This window comes from Arabidopsis thaliana, chromosome 4 (genome assembly GCF_000001735.4).
Source record: "Arabidopsis thaliana chromosome 4, partial sequence".
Classification (NCBI taxonomy): Eukaryota; Viridiplantae; Streptophyta; class Magnoliopsida; order Brassicales; family Brassicaceae; genus Arabidopsis; species Arabidopsis thaliana.
The window spans coordinates 13,830,815-13,847,279 of NC_003075.7; the positions used below are offsets into that span (position 1 = coordinate 13,830,815).

Genomic DNA, 16,465 nt, shown 5'->3' on the forward strand with positions numbered 1-16,465 from the left:
TCAGCCCCATTCCTTCAACGTATGGGGTCCTCTGTGTGTCTGTCTCTCCACCGACACTCTCTTTATCGTTGATCACTCCAACGGACCGTCAGGATAATGCCACGTATATTTCTTCTATTATCCTCTGCACTTAACACACGGTGGACTACGTACTCTCACGCTGCTTCAGATTCGTACATTGCGATTTGGAATGTTTATTATATACCCAAAGAGCAAAACTTTAGGTGGGCCTTAAACTAATTAATGGCATTTACGCGTCAGTGAGAGTGGAGTATATAACAATCTGAAGCTGAAGAAGAAGAATTGAGAGATAACAGAGAGATAGTTTCTTCTTCATCCAAAAGAATCCAATCTTTTCCTCAAAAGATAGTTTCTGGATCGAACGACAATGGAGATTTTCTACTACTTGGTGTTTGGGGTTTTGGGTCTCGTCGTCGCGGCGTTGGAGCTTAGCAAGAACAACAAGGATCGAATCAACACTTCTTCAGCTTTCAATTCTTTCAAGAACAATTATCTCCTTGTCTATTCGCTCATGATGGGTACAATGGCCTTCCCTTCTCTCTTCATCTTTCCCTTTGTTTGTCTAGTTATGTCTGTCAAAACTTATTTATATCCTGTTTCGATCCGATCTGGTTGTTGGGAAGATGTTGTTAATTAGTGGGTTTGGTTGGAGATTTAGATCCTCTCTGATTTTCTTGCCAAGTTTTGTCTTTTATATAGAGTTCCATATCACACTAGAACTTTAGGATTTTCAATAAGAAGAAAATGTTACTACATTACTTTGAGTACGCGATTAGTAACTAAAGTTTCAAACTTTATAACATTAAAAGATCCGTCTGGACTTGCTAACTGACTGTTTTGTGATTGCAGCGGGTGATTGGTTGCAGGGTCCATATGTGTACTATCTTTATAGTACTTATGGATTTGGTAAAGGGGACATTGGACAGCTTTTCATTGCTGGTTTTGGTTCCTCTATGTTGTTTGGTACCATCGTTGGGTCTCTAGCCGACAAACAGTGAGCATTCTCTCGTATGCTTTTAAGTAATATGGAAATCTTAACTCTTTTAGTAATGTTGCATAATGGTGTTCTGTATCAGGGGTCGTAAGAGGGCATGTGTTACCTATTGTATTACCTATATATTGAGCTGCATCACCAAGCATTCTCCTCAATATAAGGTTTTGATGGTAGGCCGTGTCTTGGGAGGCATTGCTACTTCCCTTCTGTTTTCGTCATTTGAATCATGGCTAGTTGCTGAGCACAATAAGGTAAAGAAAGGTTTATGCTGTATTAAGCTCTTAAGCTGCCATGTTTATTTATAAACTTAGTGTTTTTATTCGTGATGTATGCAGAGGGGCTTTGAGCAGCAATGGCTGTCTGTGACATTTTCAAAGGCAGTGTTTTTTGGCAACGGTCTCGTTGCAATTATCGCTGGATTGTTTGGGAACCTGCTTGTTGATACCTTCTCTCTTGGGCCTGTTGCGCCATTTGACGCTGCTGCATGCTTTCTTACTATTGGAATGGCTGTCATTCTATCATCATGGACAGAAAACTATGGAGATCCATCAGAAAACAAGGACTTGCTTACCCAGTTCAGAGGTGCTGCAGTGGCCATTGCCTCTGGTGAGTAGAAAATCTTGTTGCCCCTTTTAGATTTTACTTCCTGTTTTGCTTCTCTGTCTATTGTGATGGTTCTGTGTTTTGTTTCTCATTGTCCTCATTGAAGAATGTATGATGGTAACAAAATTTTTGTATCTTTTATCAGATGAGAAGATAGCACTATTGGGTGCTATCCAGTCGCTCTTTGAAGGATCTATGTATACTTTTGTATTCCTCTGGACTCCTGCTCTAAGTCCGAACGATGAGGAGATTCCCCATGGTTTCATTTTTGCAACATTTATGCTAGCTTCGATGCTAGGCAGTTCCCTTGCATCTCGTCTGTTGTCTCGTTCAACTCCCAAAGTAGAGAGCTACATGCAGATTGTTTTCCTAGTTTCCGGTGCTGCACTATTGCTTCCAATATTAATGACTGTAAGTTAAATAAAGCTTCTTGTGAATCCTACTTTGCGTGCTTTGGTACTGACTTTACTTTAATTCTGTGAGTGATTAATTGTTTGCAACCGGATGTGTGACTCAGTTGTTCATAGCACCTTCCAAGGTGAAAGGTGGAGGAATCTCTTTCTCGGGTTGCTTTCAGCTCCTTGGGTTCTGTATATTCGAGGCGTGTGTAGGACTGTTTTGGCCATCCATAATGAAGATGAGATCCCAATACATCCCAGAAGAAGCCAGAAGCACAATAATGAACTTTTTCCGCATTCCTCTGAATATCTTTGTCTGCGTTGTATTGTACAATGTAAGTCCCCCCAACATTCTTTTTCTGCACCATAGTAGCTGAGATTTCGTGTCCCATGTCTCTGTGTTGTGGTACTGACTAGTTTTATGTGCTCTGAAGGTAAATGCATTCCCTATCACGGTCATGTTTGGAATGTGCTCGATCTTCCTCTTTGTTGCAAGTCTCCTACAAAGGCGGCTCATGATGATTGTTGACAAACCAAGTATGTTGTCTCTATGTCCATTTGGCTCAGGGTTATCTATTTGCTCTAGCACGCTTTCCGCTGACGATAAGTATATCTCTATGTTTTTGCAGAAACAAATGACTGGACACCCCTTGAAGAAAGAAACACAGAAGAAGATCCCCTCAACATATGATGAATTAACTATACATATGCACATTCTGGATTCAGTAATGGAGACAGATAGAAGAAGAGGACTTTAAGGTATATGGTATATAGAACGCAACAATGCATACAAAGAGATCATAGCGTTGTAAGACTCGATGCAGTAGTTCGATTGTTTAATTTTTCTTGGCTATATTTTTGAATATGTTAAATTCAAAGACAAGTATAAGTTTTATGCAATCAATGTGTTATTCTTTCTTTCTATGCAACCTCTACCATCCTCACCATAATTAGCCAGCTTTTAAGAGGCAAAACATCTTTCTGAAGCATGCATTAAAATCATTTTAAGGAACCACATATAGAATCACTAGCATTTGTGTTCAGTCAAAGAACAGGATAGTACCTAGTTTTAAAGCTATCACAAAAGATATAGTTCTTGGAGAGTAAAGACATTTCCGAGAATTACAATTATCAGTTTGCTGTGTGTTCTGTACAAAGCACTTGGTATATGCTTTTGTCTCATGACTCATGAGCTAGAAGACGGGACAGCCTTTGACGACAACACCTTTAGCAGTTGGACAAGAAGCTAAGGGACATGTATCTCGGTCGCCGGAATTTCCCCACCACTGCACTTCAATTCCTTTTCGTCCGAGTGCTAGAAACAGAAGTATGGTCATAAAAGCAGAGCCAGCATCTAAACCACCAGACAACACATAGTTATACTTGGTCCACCACACTCTTCTGTACTTGAAGATGAAGTGGCCAAAGATGAATGCGACGATGAGCCAACTAGTGAAGTTAACTGCTGTTGCTGGTGGCATCATTGCGGTGGCTCCCACAAGGACAGGGATATGAATCTTGGCGATCCATGTCTGAGCCGGAAACATCTTTGTGGCTAGCCAAACTAAGAGTGGAGCTATGGCTCCAACGAGGAAGAACCAGTTGACATTTGAGTATTCTCCAAGGTCTCCAAACACCCTGCGTGGTCCCACTAGTCCCCAAATCACAGAGGCGTCAAAGAAAACGCGGTCCATGGGACAAGTCCATTGGCTGTCTGAAGGAAGCAAGGATGTATCACAAAGATGAGGAATCTCTTCCATTAACCACCAGGCTGTTCCTGTGTACACAACCACCGCCACAAGTGTCCCAGCCACCTGCACTTGTTACAGTTTGATTAGCTATGTTTTAGTTTTATTGACATCTGTCTCAAGACCAATTGATAACATGCATACCTGAGCCATGAACATGGATCTAGGCGGGATCTTCATGTAATGACCAAGCTTGAAGTCGGAAATGAAAGTTAGCGCTTGAGTCATACTAATGTATCCATAGACCTTGAAACACATGTTTGCAACAGGACGTTCCGGGTAGATATACCCGATAACATACTCTGTTATGATATTCAATCCCGGTGCCTGATTAGTGGTGGCAGCTATGACACCGATCAAAGGAGTGAAACTGATGGCAATGGCACAAGCAAGTAACACTCCCCACCAAGGAAGCTGCACAGTAGCGTTGTAGTGCACGGAGATGAACATGATAAGCGCGATATTCAGTAAAAGGATTACCAAAAACCACCACAATGGAACTTCCCTGTAGTTTTTCTTCATGATTCTCGTGTGTATATCCATTTTCTTATTCTTCTGAAACGCCCCTCTTGTCTGCTTCCACAAGTCACTGTATAGACATAAAGATTAGTCTGAGTTTGGGACCAAGATACAAAAAGAAGTGTTGGTAAACATCATTGAATATATGTACCTTCCGTTGAAGACTAAAACATGGACAATGGTGGCAGACAATGTAGCAAACCCGAGACCATAAGTAACAGCAAAGAAGGTGCTCATATTGATGGACCCGGTCCTAGAGTAAACCACACGGTCAAGATGGAATTTGCTATCAATAATGCTCAAAACATCATAACGTGAGCCATTCCCCATGAAGAGCTGACTAGAGAAGATAGGGAAGGTCTTGGCATCATAAATGTTAAGCCAGTAACAAACAGGCGTGACGATATACATAACCAGCACGAAACCAATGGCTACATTGACGGAAGCGAACAAAGGACTAGCTAAAGGGCTTCCAAGATAAGCACTAATAGTGACCCAATCAAAACCAATGGAACCAATGCCAAGACCATGTTCACCTGAACCGAGTTGGTTTACCAGAATTGATTTGGGATTGAGCCAACAGACCCATGAGATTGATGTTAACATGGTGAAAAGATAACCAGGAAAGATGTAGTAAGCAAAGCTAGCTACGAGGACGATTAAGAAGAATTGAGTTCTACTCATGCCTCCTCTTGATTTCTTTTCTTTCTCGTGTAACGCACCAAAGAGAGAGACTTGAACAAGATTGCTTGGCCACCACATTTCACCAGGCTCAACAAGGTGTTTCCTGAAGAGACCAGCCCAACCAAATCCAAGAATCTAAACACAAGAAACGATTTCAAGGTTCAATAAACTGCAAAACAAGAAACAGAGGATAAAGTGAAGTGAGAGTACCTGAGTGGTGATCATGACGAGAAATGCAGGGAGGAAAGGAAGAGAACGTTTGTAGTAAAGCTTAATAGCACTAAGTATGTGAGTAGCGTAAACAGAGCCGGCGCCGGAATTTGCAAAGATAGTTATCAGAACATGTTCCTTGACGTTGAAGGCACCCGGGTTTAAGGTAAACTGAAACCTCGTACCTTCCAAGAATCTTTTTGTCGGAAGCACTCTCGCCATGAGATGACCAAGCGGCACGACGGCGATCTGAGCGGAGATTCCGGTGATACTCAACGGCATCGTTCTGTACCAGAAAAACTGGTTGATAAAGGAGAGTACAATGCACGCGCCTATACCAAGAACCCACATCCGAAATGTTAAAACCGGTAAAGTTGAATCGTCGGTCTTGGGTACAGTGAGCTCTACCTCCGGTACAACGCACCGGTCATCATCATCATCCATAACCGGCGTGAACTCTGTTGCTATCTCTCCCATCGTTTTAGAAGAGTGAGTGTTCCGTTCTTTGGGGGATGAATCTTTTTTTATATGTAAGATCTTGATTGATACTCTATCGCAATTATTGAATTTTGATGTTTATATCCATTAAGGAAGTCTGTCTTTTTCCACTAATATTTATACTATTTTCTCACTCGCATGTTATTACTGAAATAATAAAAATATACATGGCTTGTAATGTTTGAATTTTTTGTAGAAGAAAGAGAATAAATCAGAGTGGAAAACGACAAGTGATGGCCGATGGGTCAAGTGTGTAGGAGGGAAAAAACAGCTAAGACGATACATAGTTTTGTAATTTCAAAATTAGACAAAGGAAGCCAACAAAAAAAGAGTCAGATTATTATTAATAGATTAATATACAGAAGCATAAGATATATATGAAACGTCGAAAAAGAAAACAATTGGTTTTACTTGTTTTCACTCGAGAGTATAAAAATAATAATGCATCTGGTTGTAATGGGTAACGGAGTTCACGGCACAAATGTGGTGTATATTAAATATTATTCAATATTTAAAGGTGTTAAATTCGAATACTGATATAACAACGGTTCAATCACATTCCATTAGATTATTTATGTGTTCTAACTTCTAGTCAACGAAACCAATATGATTATGAATTTGTCATCAATGGTGAAGAATCTAAATAGACTGAAATAAATATTTTGGTGATCATTGCCATTCCAGCTGTACACAAATTTATTGTCACCGAAAACCTTGTATGTATCTAACTAGACCGTTAATGATATGTAATTAGCAATATATACATTGAATAATTGATTTTAGCAAGTGTCAATGAAACTTTTATTCTAACGGTAATAACAAGCAATAACCTTATGGTCAACTTTGGTTAGAGATCACATCAAAACTGTATAAATACATAAGTCGGATATTAATTCAAAACAAAGACTTTTGGGTCAGTATGAGTATTTCGTCGTCTTCTAATTTATAAATGGATCGGAACACCCAAATTATTATCGGGAAAAACGTACGGCAACTTGTTTATAGAATTCAAGTTGCTACTAAATCATGCGCCACTTGATATATTTGCAGTCGCAGGTCCACTCTTCCTAGTTTAGTACCCCATCTAGGCACATATATCGAAATAGTTTAATAAATTGAATCAAATACTGAATTGTTACTGATATATATACTCTGTATGTTTCTCGAAAATACTTAAATTTGGTGTCATGGAGTTGATAAATTTCTGTAAGAAATTGAACGTCTACAGTTCTTATGGTTTAGGGTTTCTAAGATGGATCCAAAAAAATGCAGGAACCGAACTATATACGGCTTTTGAGAACTTAGGTTATCCTTTAGACGTGACTTTCAAATAAGTATGTCGATGATTTGATAAGACATGTCGTTTTATGATATGTAGGGACAGGGAAATAAAAGCACAATGTGAATTAAGACTTTAGATTCAAAAAGATGCTTCATGCTTGTAGAAATGATGACGATTGCGACTTGGGACAATGGACAAGTGCTATGTCATTACATATACTGATACACCTAACCTAATGACCAAATAAGGACTCTTTACACGGGTTAACTAAACAAATATATCCCAACTAACATTTCCAACAAAATAAGCCGATAAATGTAACATGTACCGAACAAAACATTATTAATCATCGTAACTTTTTTTTAGGTTTGAATTAATCATTATAATTTAAAACCCTAAAACCAACTTATAAGAACCATAATTGATCAGAATCCAGTTTAAGTAAATAACATAGAAAATTTTGAGTCAGATAAAAAAGAGGAAATTGTATGGTTAGCAACATTTACATTTTACAGAATATGGATATGGTAAATGAGAAGTGTGTGGATCACAAGAAGTGAATGTGCTTTTTCTGCTTTTTAAAGGATGAATATGAAAACGAGGCTACCCTCGTTATTTTATTTAATGTGACCACTGTTTAGCTGGAAATCACTTGGAGACGACTTTAAAGTAGGCTCCAAAATCTAAAGCTAGACACCAGACAAAAGACTTTCTATATTGTTTGTCTTAAGATAATTCTAAAAATATCAGCATCGTTACTTTATTGAATGAATACTTATAAGAATTGACAGTGAAAATGAAACTAGTGTTGAAAAGAGATGTTTGGTCATTAAAATCAAACACCGACCTTAAACTAAAAAAGAATATCACTTCATCGGCTCCTCCTTTTTTCACAACTTATATACAATATACACACACACAAACTGAGAATTAGAATGTACATGTGAATGGGCTGGTGCAGTAAATGCATTATTACGTGTTAATGTACATGTGAATGGGCTGGTAGCAGTAAACGCATAATCTCAAAACCACCGGTCACCGATGCGTGTGCAAGTCTCAGTCAGAACGTGATTGGACCAAGTCTCGGTGTATAAAGACACACAGTCCATCACCGCTAAATAATGACCACACGGATGGGCCCATCAATATATCAAATTTGTGGGTCTTTTAATCTTGTTTCACAAGTGAATTATTCAAATGGGCCTTTATTTATACACCATAAATGGCCCATTAGTCCAACAACATACAATAATGCAAGTGGTCGGGGTCAACGCACTAGAAATTCCACAAGAACTAAACGATAAGAACAAATAATCTTCATAGTCTCTCATCCAATCTTACAAACTTTCTGATTTCCTTTCTACATTCATCGACCAATGGCAGCAAACAAAACTCTTCCTACGTATTTTTGCAGAAACTGCGAGAATCCACTAGCTCTCGGTGAAGATCTCATCTCCAAAAAATTTGTGGTAACAAAAAAAAAAAACTAAAGAATGTTATAGCTTTACCAAAAAAAATCACTTTTTCATTTCTTATCGGATGATTTTCTAGAGATGATCAAGTCTCTTCATAATCTCCATTGGTTATAAAATGCAAAATGTTTTTGAATATGGATTATAGGGAGCTTCAGGGCCAGCGTTTATGTTTTCACACGCGATGAACGTGGTGGTTGGACCGAAGATTGGGAGGAAACTGATAACCGGATCGTATGTAGTGGCAGATGTGATGTGCAGTAAGTGTGGTGAGACGTTGGGTTGGAAATATGTTGAGACATTCGATCTTAAACAGAGGTATAAAGAAGGCATGTTTGTCATCGAGAAGCTCAAGTTGACCAAAAGATATTGAAACCTAGTCAAGAAGAATAATACTCTTGGAGGGTTAAGCTAATAAATAAATGAAGGAAACTTGAGGATTGTATATGTATATATAACCTTTGTTGTATAAATGTCATCACTATATTGGTTGTTCTCTATAAAGGGATTTGAAAACAAAGTAAAAAAGATTTAATCTAAGATAAGATTTTTTTTTTCTTAAACTATATAGAAATTTACAGTAAGAAATTAAATAATTATGAAAAAGTATAAGAAAATATGAAGAGATTCCACATTTCCATTATTCATCACTGCTGATACGATTTACTTTCTCAATTTACCAGTCATAAAGCAAAAACCCAGAAAGAAAGAAGTCACAAGGTAGTCGCTACACGGCATATATGATCAGAGACTAAAGATCAAAACTTTCATCCAACTCCAACCTTATTCTCCTCTCAATTTTGTCTTGCGTCCTTGTTCGATCTGTTAAACCCTTGTAAGATCCCTCTGAAATTTCCTCAGAAAAATTCATTTCAAAGATCAAAATCGAATCTTTCGTCTGATTTTTCTCAATTTCGTTGAACCATATATCTTACTGCGTAATTTCCTCTCCGGTAATATCTCATTTTGTTTCCCTTACCCTACCAAATATATATAATCTGTGGTCTCTTCTTTTGACCCACTCTTATTTGTTTATTATTGAAATTGAGGTACTATCGTGGAATCTCTAGTCTTGCACGCTAACACCTGCCCACTGTTCTTATCCTCTATTTTTCAGACATTGACGTTTGAAGCTTGGTGAATTTTTGGATTCTGGTAAGGTTTAGAAACCCTGATTTCTGGTTTTCCATGTGGGTTCTGGATATATTGATGGATTTTTATGTTTTTGGTGAAAAGGTGAGAACTTGGTTGGAGCAATTGATCACGCCTTGAAAGTGTTTGATAAAATGGCTCAGGCAATTGGTCCAAGACTGTATAGTTGCTGCAACTGCAGAAACCATGTTGGACTTCACGATGATATCATCTCTAAGGCTTTTCAGGTGAATCACCTTGATCATTTCTTTTGTTTTGTTTGTGTCCCATATGATTGATGTAGAAAATTAAGTGGAGAATCGATGTAAGACTAGCTGCAGCTGAGCTTAGAATCTAAGAAAACCTGTGACTTTATTGTCTTTCCTGATCAACGATCGATGCTACTGATCATGATTCAGTTTTCCTACTAAGTTACATGTTGGTGTTAGAGTCAAATCAAAACTTGAAAGTTGATCCTTGGAAATGGAAACAAAACATAAGACACAAAGTAGCCTTTGACTCAAATTGTTACAAATCACAAAAGTAGTCATTCTTTGAGTATGCTTGTGGTAGGTTGTGGACTCAATTCAAAATCTTATGTTAGACAGCCCGGCTTTTGTGTTTCTTGATTGTGAATACCAAATTCTTAATCACGGTTCTTCATTACCACTTACCAGGGAAGAACTGGGCGAGCCTTCCTGTTCTCCCACGCAATGAACATTGTGGTAGGACCTAAAGAAGACCGGAATCTTCTAACTGGTCTACACACCGTGGCTGATATATCTTGTGTTGACTGTAACGAACCATTGGGTTGGAAATACGAGCGAGCTTATGAGACCTCACAGAAGTACAAGGAGGGCAAGTTCATATTCGAAAAGGCTAAGATTGTCAAGGAGGATTGGTAGAGCTGAGGAACATGATGAATTCATTATTGGATTGGCTCAAAAATGTATATAGATAAAATTTGGCTTTGTGATTTCACAAGTCATCATCAGCCATTTTTCCAGTTCTTCATTGTCTCTCTCTGTATGTTAATTATGTCGTCTCTTGTGTTCAAACTATGGATTTGTTCGAACAAGGTTTCTCTGTTAATAAAGATGTTAATAGCTTCTCTTGTGTTTCGCCTCAGAACCTTCCTTTGTAAGTGTAATATGAATCTCCATACTTTGTCTTTGAGTAGCTTGGAAGATAACTTACTAGGGAAAAAGAAAGGTCTGCCGTTTAAAATTTAGACTACGTGCTGCTTTATGTTTACCAAAGCTAAGTGGTTGTCGTTTTGGCGCAATAAATGTGATTACCAGAGGAGAGGGAGAGAGAAAACGGAGCGAGAGAGATGTATCTGAAGAGACCGATATGGAGCGATGGCGCGTCAGCAACGCCGGAGAATCCATCAGAATCGGAGACCGGAGAAGAATCAGACGCGGCGTCGATGGTAGTCGAAGAGCTGGTGACTTCTCTCAATACACAGAGACTTTACAGGGAGCTGACACTATCCCTCAGGACCGGTTTACGCGATGCTTGCGCTGAATTCTCCTTCCTTCGCATCCGTGGTCTTAGATCTCTTCTCAAAACTCTCCGAACTGTCGCTGATTCAGATTCAATCATTCGTCTCTTCTCTCATACCCAAACCATTTCCGATCTCCAACGTCTGATATCTTTATTTTCCTCATTGTCGTTCTCAAATCGATGCTGTGTAATGTGTTATCTGATGATGGAAGCTTCGTGATTTCGTAGTGGTTCCGGTGCTTTTTCAACATTCATTGAAAGAAGCGGAGGATGATAAAGTGACGAGCTTGGATCATATATTCAGTGTGGAGCCGATGAAGATAACAAGTCCTTCTACGGATGCTGAGGTTGCTGTTGCTCTTAGAGTTCTCGAAGGATGCTGCCTTCTCCATCCTCAGAGCACTGTCCTGGCTCATAAGCATGGTGCAGTCCGCGTAAGAAAGACTTTCCTTTGTTACTTTATTACTTGTCTATTGATGCATAGAGAACTCTAGAAACTAGAATCCTGCATTTGACATTTGTCACCTCTCACTCTGATTTGGCGAAAAGGGAGACTCTTGTGTATGAGACATCTTTGAACGTTTTTCATTTCTTTGTCTATTTATGCTGGACCCTTCATGTTTTAGATTGATGCAGTGGGATGTTAATGTGATTGGGATGCTCATAAAATGTTTCAGGTAATGATGAATGTATTATCAACACGAGGAGTACTTGAGCAAGGAGCCTGCTTGGATGCCTTAATCTCAGTATTGCTGGATTCATCAGCAAATCAGGTGGTAAGTATTCAGTTTCTGTTTTTTAGTAACAACTTCTGTGTTTATAAACGAAATAGAAAGCAGGTTGTTAAGTTTTGATTCTCAGACAGATACACATTTAAACCTCTAGTTAAAGTTTCTGTGTATATCAATGGAACAAACTGGCCTTCACTTGCTTTTTATTTTAACTTTTCTAATTTCTCATGGTAACAGGATTTTGGAGCTTGCAATGGCATTGAAGAGGTTGCAATGCTCATGCGAGACAAACAAGCTGATGAAAACCTCAGGTGAATACCAAGCTTTTGTTCTTCATGGCACTTGTTGTGGCATTTTGCATATGTTTATATTACAGTATTTACACGATAAAAATTGCCGTCAACGAAGATTCATTTCCTTTTTGTCTCTTCTGGTTTTTATGTTTTTAGTAAATTTTAAATCGATTTCCTTGTCAAATTCATTGAATAGTCTTCAAATTGTCTAGTTAAGCTCTTCTCATCTCAAGTTTTGTCTCATACATCCTTAAGAGTTCCAACTCTAAGGTCACTAGTTATGATTTAGTGAATGATATCATCCACTTTGTAAGTAACCGATGGTAGTGGTTTAGGCTTTTGGTCATGTTTAGTTCCTTACTGATTCACAGGTTAAGATGCGGAGAGTTCTTACTACTGTTAGTTGGACACGTAAATGGGAAGGATCGATCTCCAATAGCGAGTGTAAATGAAGACATCAGGCGCCTCTTGGGTGAAAAATCTGCTTCTTTAATATGGGCGGCGAGTCAATTCGGTTCAACAGGTGATCCTGAACAAAGAATCACGGCGCTTCATATCCAGGCTGGTAGAGTGCTCGAGTCTCTTGACTTGTACTAACTGTCAAACTACTTTTGTTTTTTCCTTATTTACATAATACCAAGTTATTATTATGTGTAACAATGTAACAACACTCATGAAAATAGAGTTGTTTAATGATGTTCCACTTTCGAATAACACATCAACCACAATCCACAATCATTGGACACCAAAACAAGAAGGATTCATCATACTAGATTTGTCATATGAACACAAAATCAAAGAGTAGGACAAATTCTACATTTCAGGATTGATTTTGTCTCACTTTTTTCCTTGAATGTAGTCAAATAACTCAGTGTCATTTCTTCCTTTCATTTTGCTTAAGTTTGGAGCGACTCTATTACTCTTTTGTCTACGAGATCAGTAATGCTATGACCGGTTGCATAGTCACTACTAGTCAGGACATTCACAATTACAAAATAGAAATCATTGTAAACATATTTATGAAACACATTAACAATGTGTAATCGTTGACCCATGAGTCCATGACCGGTCAATTGAAATTGTTTATCTTCTACTTGTGGGTCACAAAAATCTCGCCGGCCCATTATATATATTATCCGGAGCTTCCAGGAGTTGAGGTTGTGAAGCCATAGATATTGACGAAATACACTTTTTGTCTTTTTGTTGCTGTGCAACGTCATAGATCTAACTCCGGAAGAAGAAGAAGATGAGTGACGAAACGACGTCATCTCCGTCCCCAGCTCCGGCGAAGAAGAAGCAGAATCTGGGATGGATGGAGTGGATGAGGGGATGGAGCAGTGTTTTCGGGGAGATTCTCTTCCAGAGGATCACAGCTTCTCATTTGGAGAATCCTCTTCCTCTTCCTTCCGTCAACGACCTCACTTGCGTTGTCACTGGCTCCACCAGCGGCATTGGCCGTGAAACCGCGAGGTTTGTTCTCTTCCCCGTTTCTTCCGATTTACAACCAAATTGAGTTTGATTTCGTCTAGATTGGGACTCGAATTACTGAAAACTTCCCTAAGCTTTTTAGCTCTTTTGCTTCTTCGGTCGCAGGCAGCTTGCAGAAGCTGGTGCTCATGTTGTGATGGCCGTAAGGAACACAAAGGCGGCTCAGGAGCTGATACTGCAATGGCAGAACGAATGGTCTGGTAAAGGTCTCCCACTCAATATTGAGGTAACCTTATAATGGTGATGTACTTATTACAATTCAGTAATGTGTATTACTGGGACTGAAATTAGCCAAGAATGAGATAAAGCGTTTTGTACAATAGAAATTTCAAATAATATGTGAACTATCTAGACTGTGGCTAAGCCAATTTCTTGTATATTAGTTAGAGAGTTAGACTATTGGCTTGTAACGTCTAGATAGTTGATAATAATACTCTGTTTTATTTTGTAAAGGCAATGGAGATTGATCTACTCTCACTGGATTCTGTCGCGAGATTTGCTGAGGCTTTCAACGCTCGGTTAGGACCTTTGCATGTTCTGATTAACAATGCTGGGATGTTTGCTATGGGAGGTTGGTTTTATTGCCGTTTTAGCTATAAGCATTGAGTTTCCCCTTCTGTTGTTTCCTGTATCTATTTTCATCATCTCTTTGTTATGATCTCAAAGTCATACTTGTGAACCAATCATCATCATCATCAACATTCCAACTTGATGGACCCAATTGGTGAGAACTGGCATGTTCTTTCATAGCAACTCTGTCCAATGGGTCTCCTTTTTAAATGATTGGTTGTCAGATGCTACATTTTCTGCAGTATGTGTTGAGGAAAAGTAACCTTAAAATGCTCTGTTCTCTGATTTGTGCAGAGGCGCAAAAATTCTCAGAGGAAGGATATGAGCAGCACATGCAAGTGAATCATTTAGCTCCAGCGCTGCTTTCAGTACTTCTTTTGCCGTCTCTGATCCGAGGCTCTCCTAGCCGAATCATTAATGTGAATTCCGTTGTAAGTTCTCTATGATCACTGATACTGCAGGCTCCAAGTCTGTATTCTCTAGTTTATATTCTCTTTGGTATGAGTAATCATGTTGACAGGTTGATTTGTTTGTGTATTCTGTAACTTGAAAACCTCTGGTCTTGTCAATTGGTTGCAGAATATGTAGATAACTGATATAGATCTCTCTAAATCACTGAACTACATATGCATATTGTATTAACACAGTCTTGGTATAGAGAAACGATACAACCATAGCTTGTTGAAAGTTTCAACCCCAAATACGCTTCCATGACTGCACTATGTCATTACTCATTTCAGAAGAATTCTGTGCCTGGCTGTTTATGAAAACTGAAACAGTTTATATTTATTGTCTTTGATTATTACTTTTTCATGCAAGATAATGGGTTGTGGGATTCACTTTTGTAGATGCATAGTGTCGGTTTTGTTGACCCGGATGACATGAATGTTGTTTCTGGTAGACGTAAGTACTCAAGCCTTATAGGATACTCAAGCAGCAAGCTTGCCCAGGTGAGCTTACAGTAATGACATCTGCCGTAGTTTTCATCTGCCGTAGTTTCCATTTTCTGAAAGAGGCTTATTTTCAGAAACTGGTGAGTTAAGTCTCGCTCTCTGATCTTCCATCTTCCAGATTATGTTTAGTAGCATTCTTTTCAAAAAGCTTCCTCTGGAAACAGGAGTCAGCGTCGTATGTCTATCCCCTGGTGTTGTCCTAACAAATGTTGTGAGTATTAGCTTCACTTCATTTCGTTACAAGTGCAGGATTCCTCTGTTTTCTCAGAAATTCATTGCGTTGAACTGCCTATTTCTTTCCGAAATTTACAGGCCAGGGATCTATCCAGGATTCTTCAAGCTCTTTACGCAGTGATACCTTATTTCATATTTTCACCCCAAGAAGGTTGTAGAAGTTCTCTATTCTCGGCCACAGATCCTCAGATTCCAGAGTACTGGGAAACACTAAAAAACGATGATTGGCCTGTTTGCCCATTCATCTCTCAAGATTGCCGCCCTGCAAATCCTTCCGAAGAAGCACACAACACAGAAACTGCACAGAGAGTGTGGAAAAAGACGTTAGAGCTGGTGGGTCTTCCTCTCGATGCAGTTGAGAAGCTCATAGAAGGGGAAAATATCCAATGCCGGTATGGAGCACAACACGAATAGTCTTTCAAAATTACCACAGGTTAAGTGACCCATTACAGATCAAAGGGTAGGTAATTGAGAAAATATCTTTTTTTTTTGTTTCCTTGTATTAATCTACACGATACAGTGGGGAATGAATCCCCCAGGCATGTAGTTTGCTTGAGAATGTTTGATTGTTGGATAAAAGTCAAGCTTTAGCTACCATTCCATTGCTTTTACTTACAAGTCTTGTTCAAGTATTTGGTTAGTGTGTCTTGGAGTTATTAAGATGTTCAGTAGTAGAGTATGGTAGCCTGGGTTGGTGGGTAGTTTCTTGTTTGAGTTTAGGGTATTTTCGTAATTTTCTTTATTGTTTGTGGAGTCACGTTGCTCATATATAGTTATAGGGATATATATCAATTAGAGTCATCATCTCTCTTACTCTCATGGTGACAAAGTCACAAAAGTGATAAACTCTCCTTTCCACTTTCTAATGTTTCTTGCTTAAATGAGTATTCCATGTAAAAATGATTCACTCACTCGTATGGGTGGGTTGGGTTTTCTCTTCATGAGATGCTCATTTGAGCAAGCAATGTTTGGAAGTGGGACTATTTAATATCATGTATGAGTTTTATCTTTTGTTATAAGAAAAAAAGTTGGGATTTCATTTTCGTGCCCACTTCACGTGAATCTAATGCCTTCAAGTTTGTGGTCTACCTTATTTTCTCTTATGGATACATGTCAATTTACGTGTCGTA

General features: G+C 38.7%; 6 protein-coding genes, 1 long non-coding RNA gene and 1 other non-coding gene across 11 annotated transcripts; 7 read left to right on the forward strand and 1 right to left on the reverse strand.

Annotated features, from left to right (window-relative positions):
• Positions 1-12: 12 nt before the first annotated feature.
• On the forward strand, positions 13-3,000 carry AT4G27720 (Major facilitator superfamily protein). The gene is made up of 8 exons (NM_118911.4): positions 13-539; positions 871-1,015; positions 1,098-1,266; positions 1,351-1,621; positions 1,764-2,029; positions 2,136-2,351; positions 2,451-2,553; positions 2,646-3,000. Exons 1-8 carry the CDS (start codon positions 389-391, stop codon positions 2,705-2,707), a joined length of 1,383 nt encoding a protein of 460 aa, NP_567786.1. The 5' UTR covers positions 13-388; the 3' UTR covers positions 2,708-3,000.
• OPT6 (oligopeptide transporter 1) lies at positions 2,993-5,847 on the reverse strand. The gene is made up of 4 exons (NM_118912.6): positions 5,178-5,847; positions 4,435-5,102; positions 3,909-4,353; positions 2,993-3,830 (listed from the first exon to the last, which is right to left on the reverse strand). The coding sequence occupies exons 1-4, from the start codon at positions 5,652-5,654 to the stop codon at positions 3,210-3,212; spliced, it is 2,211 nt and encodes a 736-aa protein (NP_194503.1). The 5' UTR covers positions 5,655-5,847; the 3' UTR covers positions 2,993-3,209.
• AT4G07895 lies at positions 5,276-5,491 on the forward strand. The gene has a single exon (NR_142166.1). It is a non-coding gene; the product is annotated as an other RNA (long non-coding RNA).
• A 2,376-nt stretch (positions 5,848-8,223) lies between the features above and the next one.
• On the forward strand, positions 8,224-9,028 carry AT4G27740 (Yippee family putative zinc-binding protein). The gene is made up of 2 exons (NM_118913.5): positions 8,224-8,426; positions 8,578-9,028. Exons 1-2 carry the CDS (start codon positions 8,334-8,336, stop codon positions 8,800-8,802), a joined length of 318 nt encoding a protein of 105 aa, NP_194504.2. The 5' UTR covers positions 8,224-8,333; the 3' UTR covers positions 8,803-9,028.
• AT4G27745 (Yippee family putative zinc-binding protein) lies at positions 9,028-10,722 on the forward strand. 4 transcript variants are annotated; one of them, NM_001036656.5, is made up of 4 exons: positions 9,028-9,382; positions 9,547-9,584; positions 9,666-9,808; positions 10,238-10,675. In NM_001036656.5, the coding sequence occupies exons 3-4, from the start codon at positions 9,716-9,718 to the stop codon at positions 10,463-10,465; spliced, it is 321 nt and encodes a 106-aa protein (NP_001031733.1). In that variant the 5' UTR covers positions 9,028-9,382; positions 9,547-9,584; positions 9,666-9,715; the 3' UTR covers positions 10,466-10,675. The 4 variants fall into 4 exon arrangements, with proteins under 4 accessions (NP_001031733.1, NP_001328312.1, NP_001328311.1 ...); NM_001341880.1 differs by having other exon boundaries at positions 9,075-9,264; positions 10,238-10,722; NM_001341879.1 differs by having other exon boundaries at positions 9,075-9,584; positions 10,238-10,722.
• Positions 10,723-10,824: 102 nt separating this feature from the next.
• Positions 10,825-12,839, forward strand: ISI1 (binding protein). The gene is made up of 5 exons (NM_118914.3): positions 10,825-11,206; positions 11,295-11,500; positions 11,744-11,842; positions 12,035-12,108; positions 12,462-12,839. The coding sequence occupies exons 1-5, from the start codon at positions 10,894-10,896 to the stop codon at positions 12,685-12,687; spliced, it is 918 nt and encodes a 305-aa protein (NP_194505.2). The 5' UTR covers positions 10,825-10,893; the 3' UTR covers positions 12,688-12,839.
• A 405-nt stretch (positions 12,840-13,244) lies between these two features.
• FEY (NAD(P)-binding Rossmann-fold superfamily protein) lies at positions 13,245-15,932 on the forward strand. The gene is made up of 7 exons (NM_118915.6): positions 13,245-13,560; positions 13,684-13,804; positions 14,032-14,149; positions 14,443-14,579; positions 14,997-15,098; positions 15,220-15,312; positions 15,414-15,932. Exons 1-7 carry the CDS (start codon positions 13,337-13,339, stop codon positions 15,747-15,749), a joined length of 1,131 nt encoding a protein of 376 aa, NP_194506.4. The 5' UTR covers positions 13,245-13,336; the 3' UTR covers positions 15,750-15,932.
• Positions 15,933-16,156: 224 nt separating this feature from the next.
• Positions 16,157-16,347, forward strand: MIR828. The gene has a single exon (NR_142368.1). It is a non-coding gene; the product is annotated as a microRNA ath-MIR828 precursor (primary transcript).
• Positions 16,348-16,465: the final 118 nt, after the last annotated feature.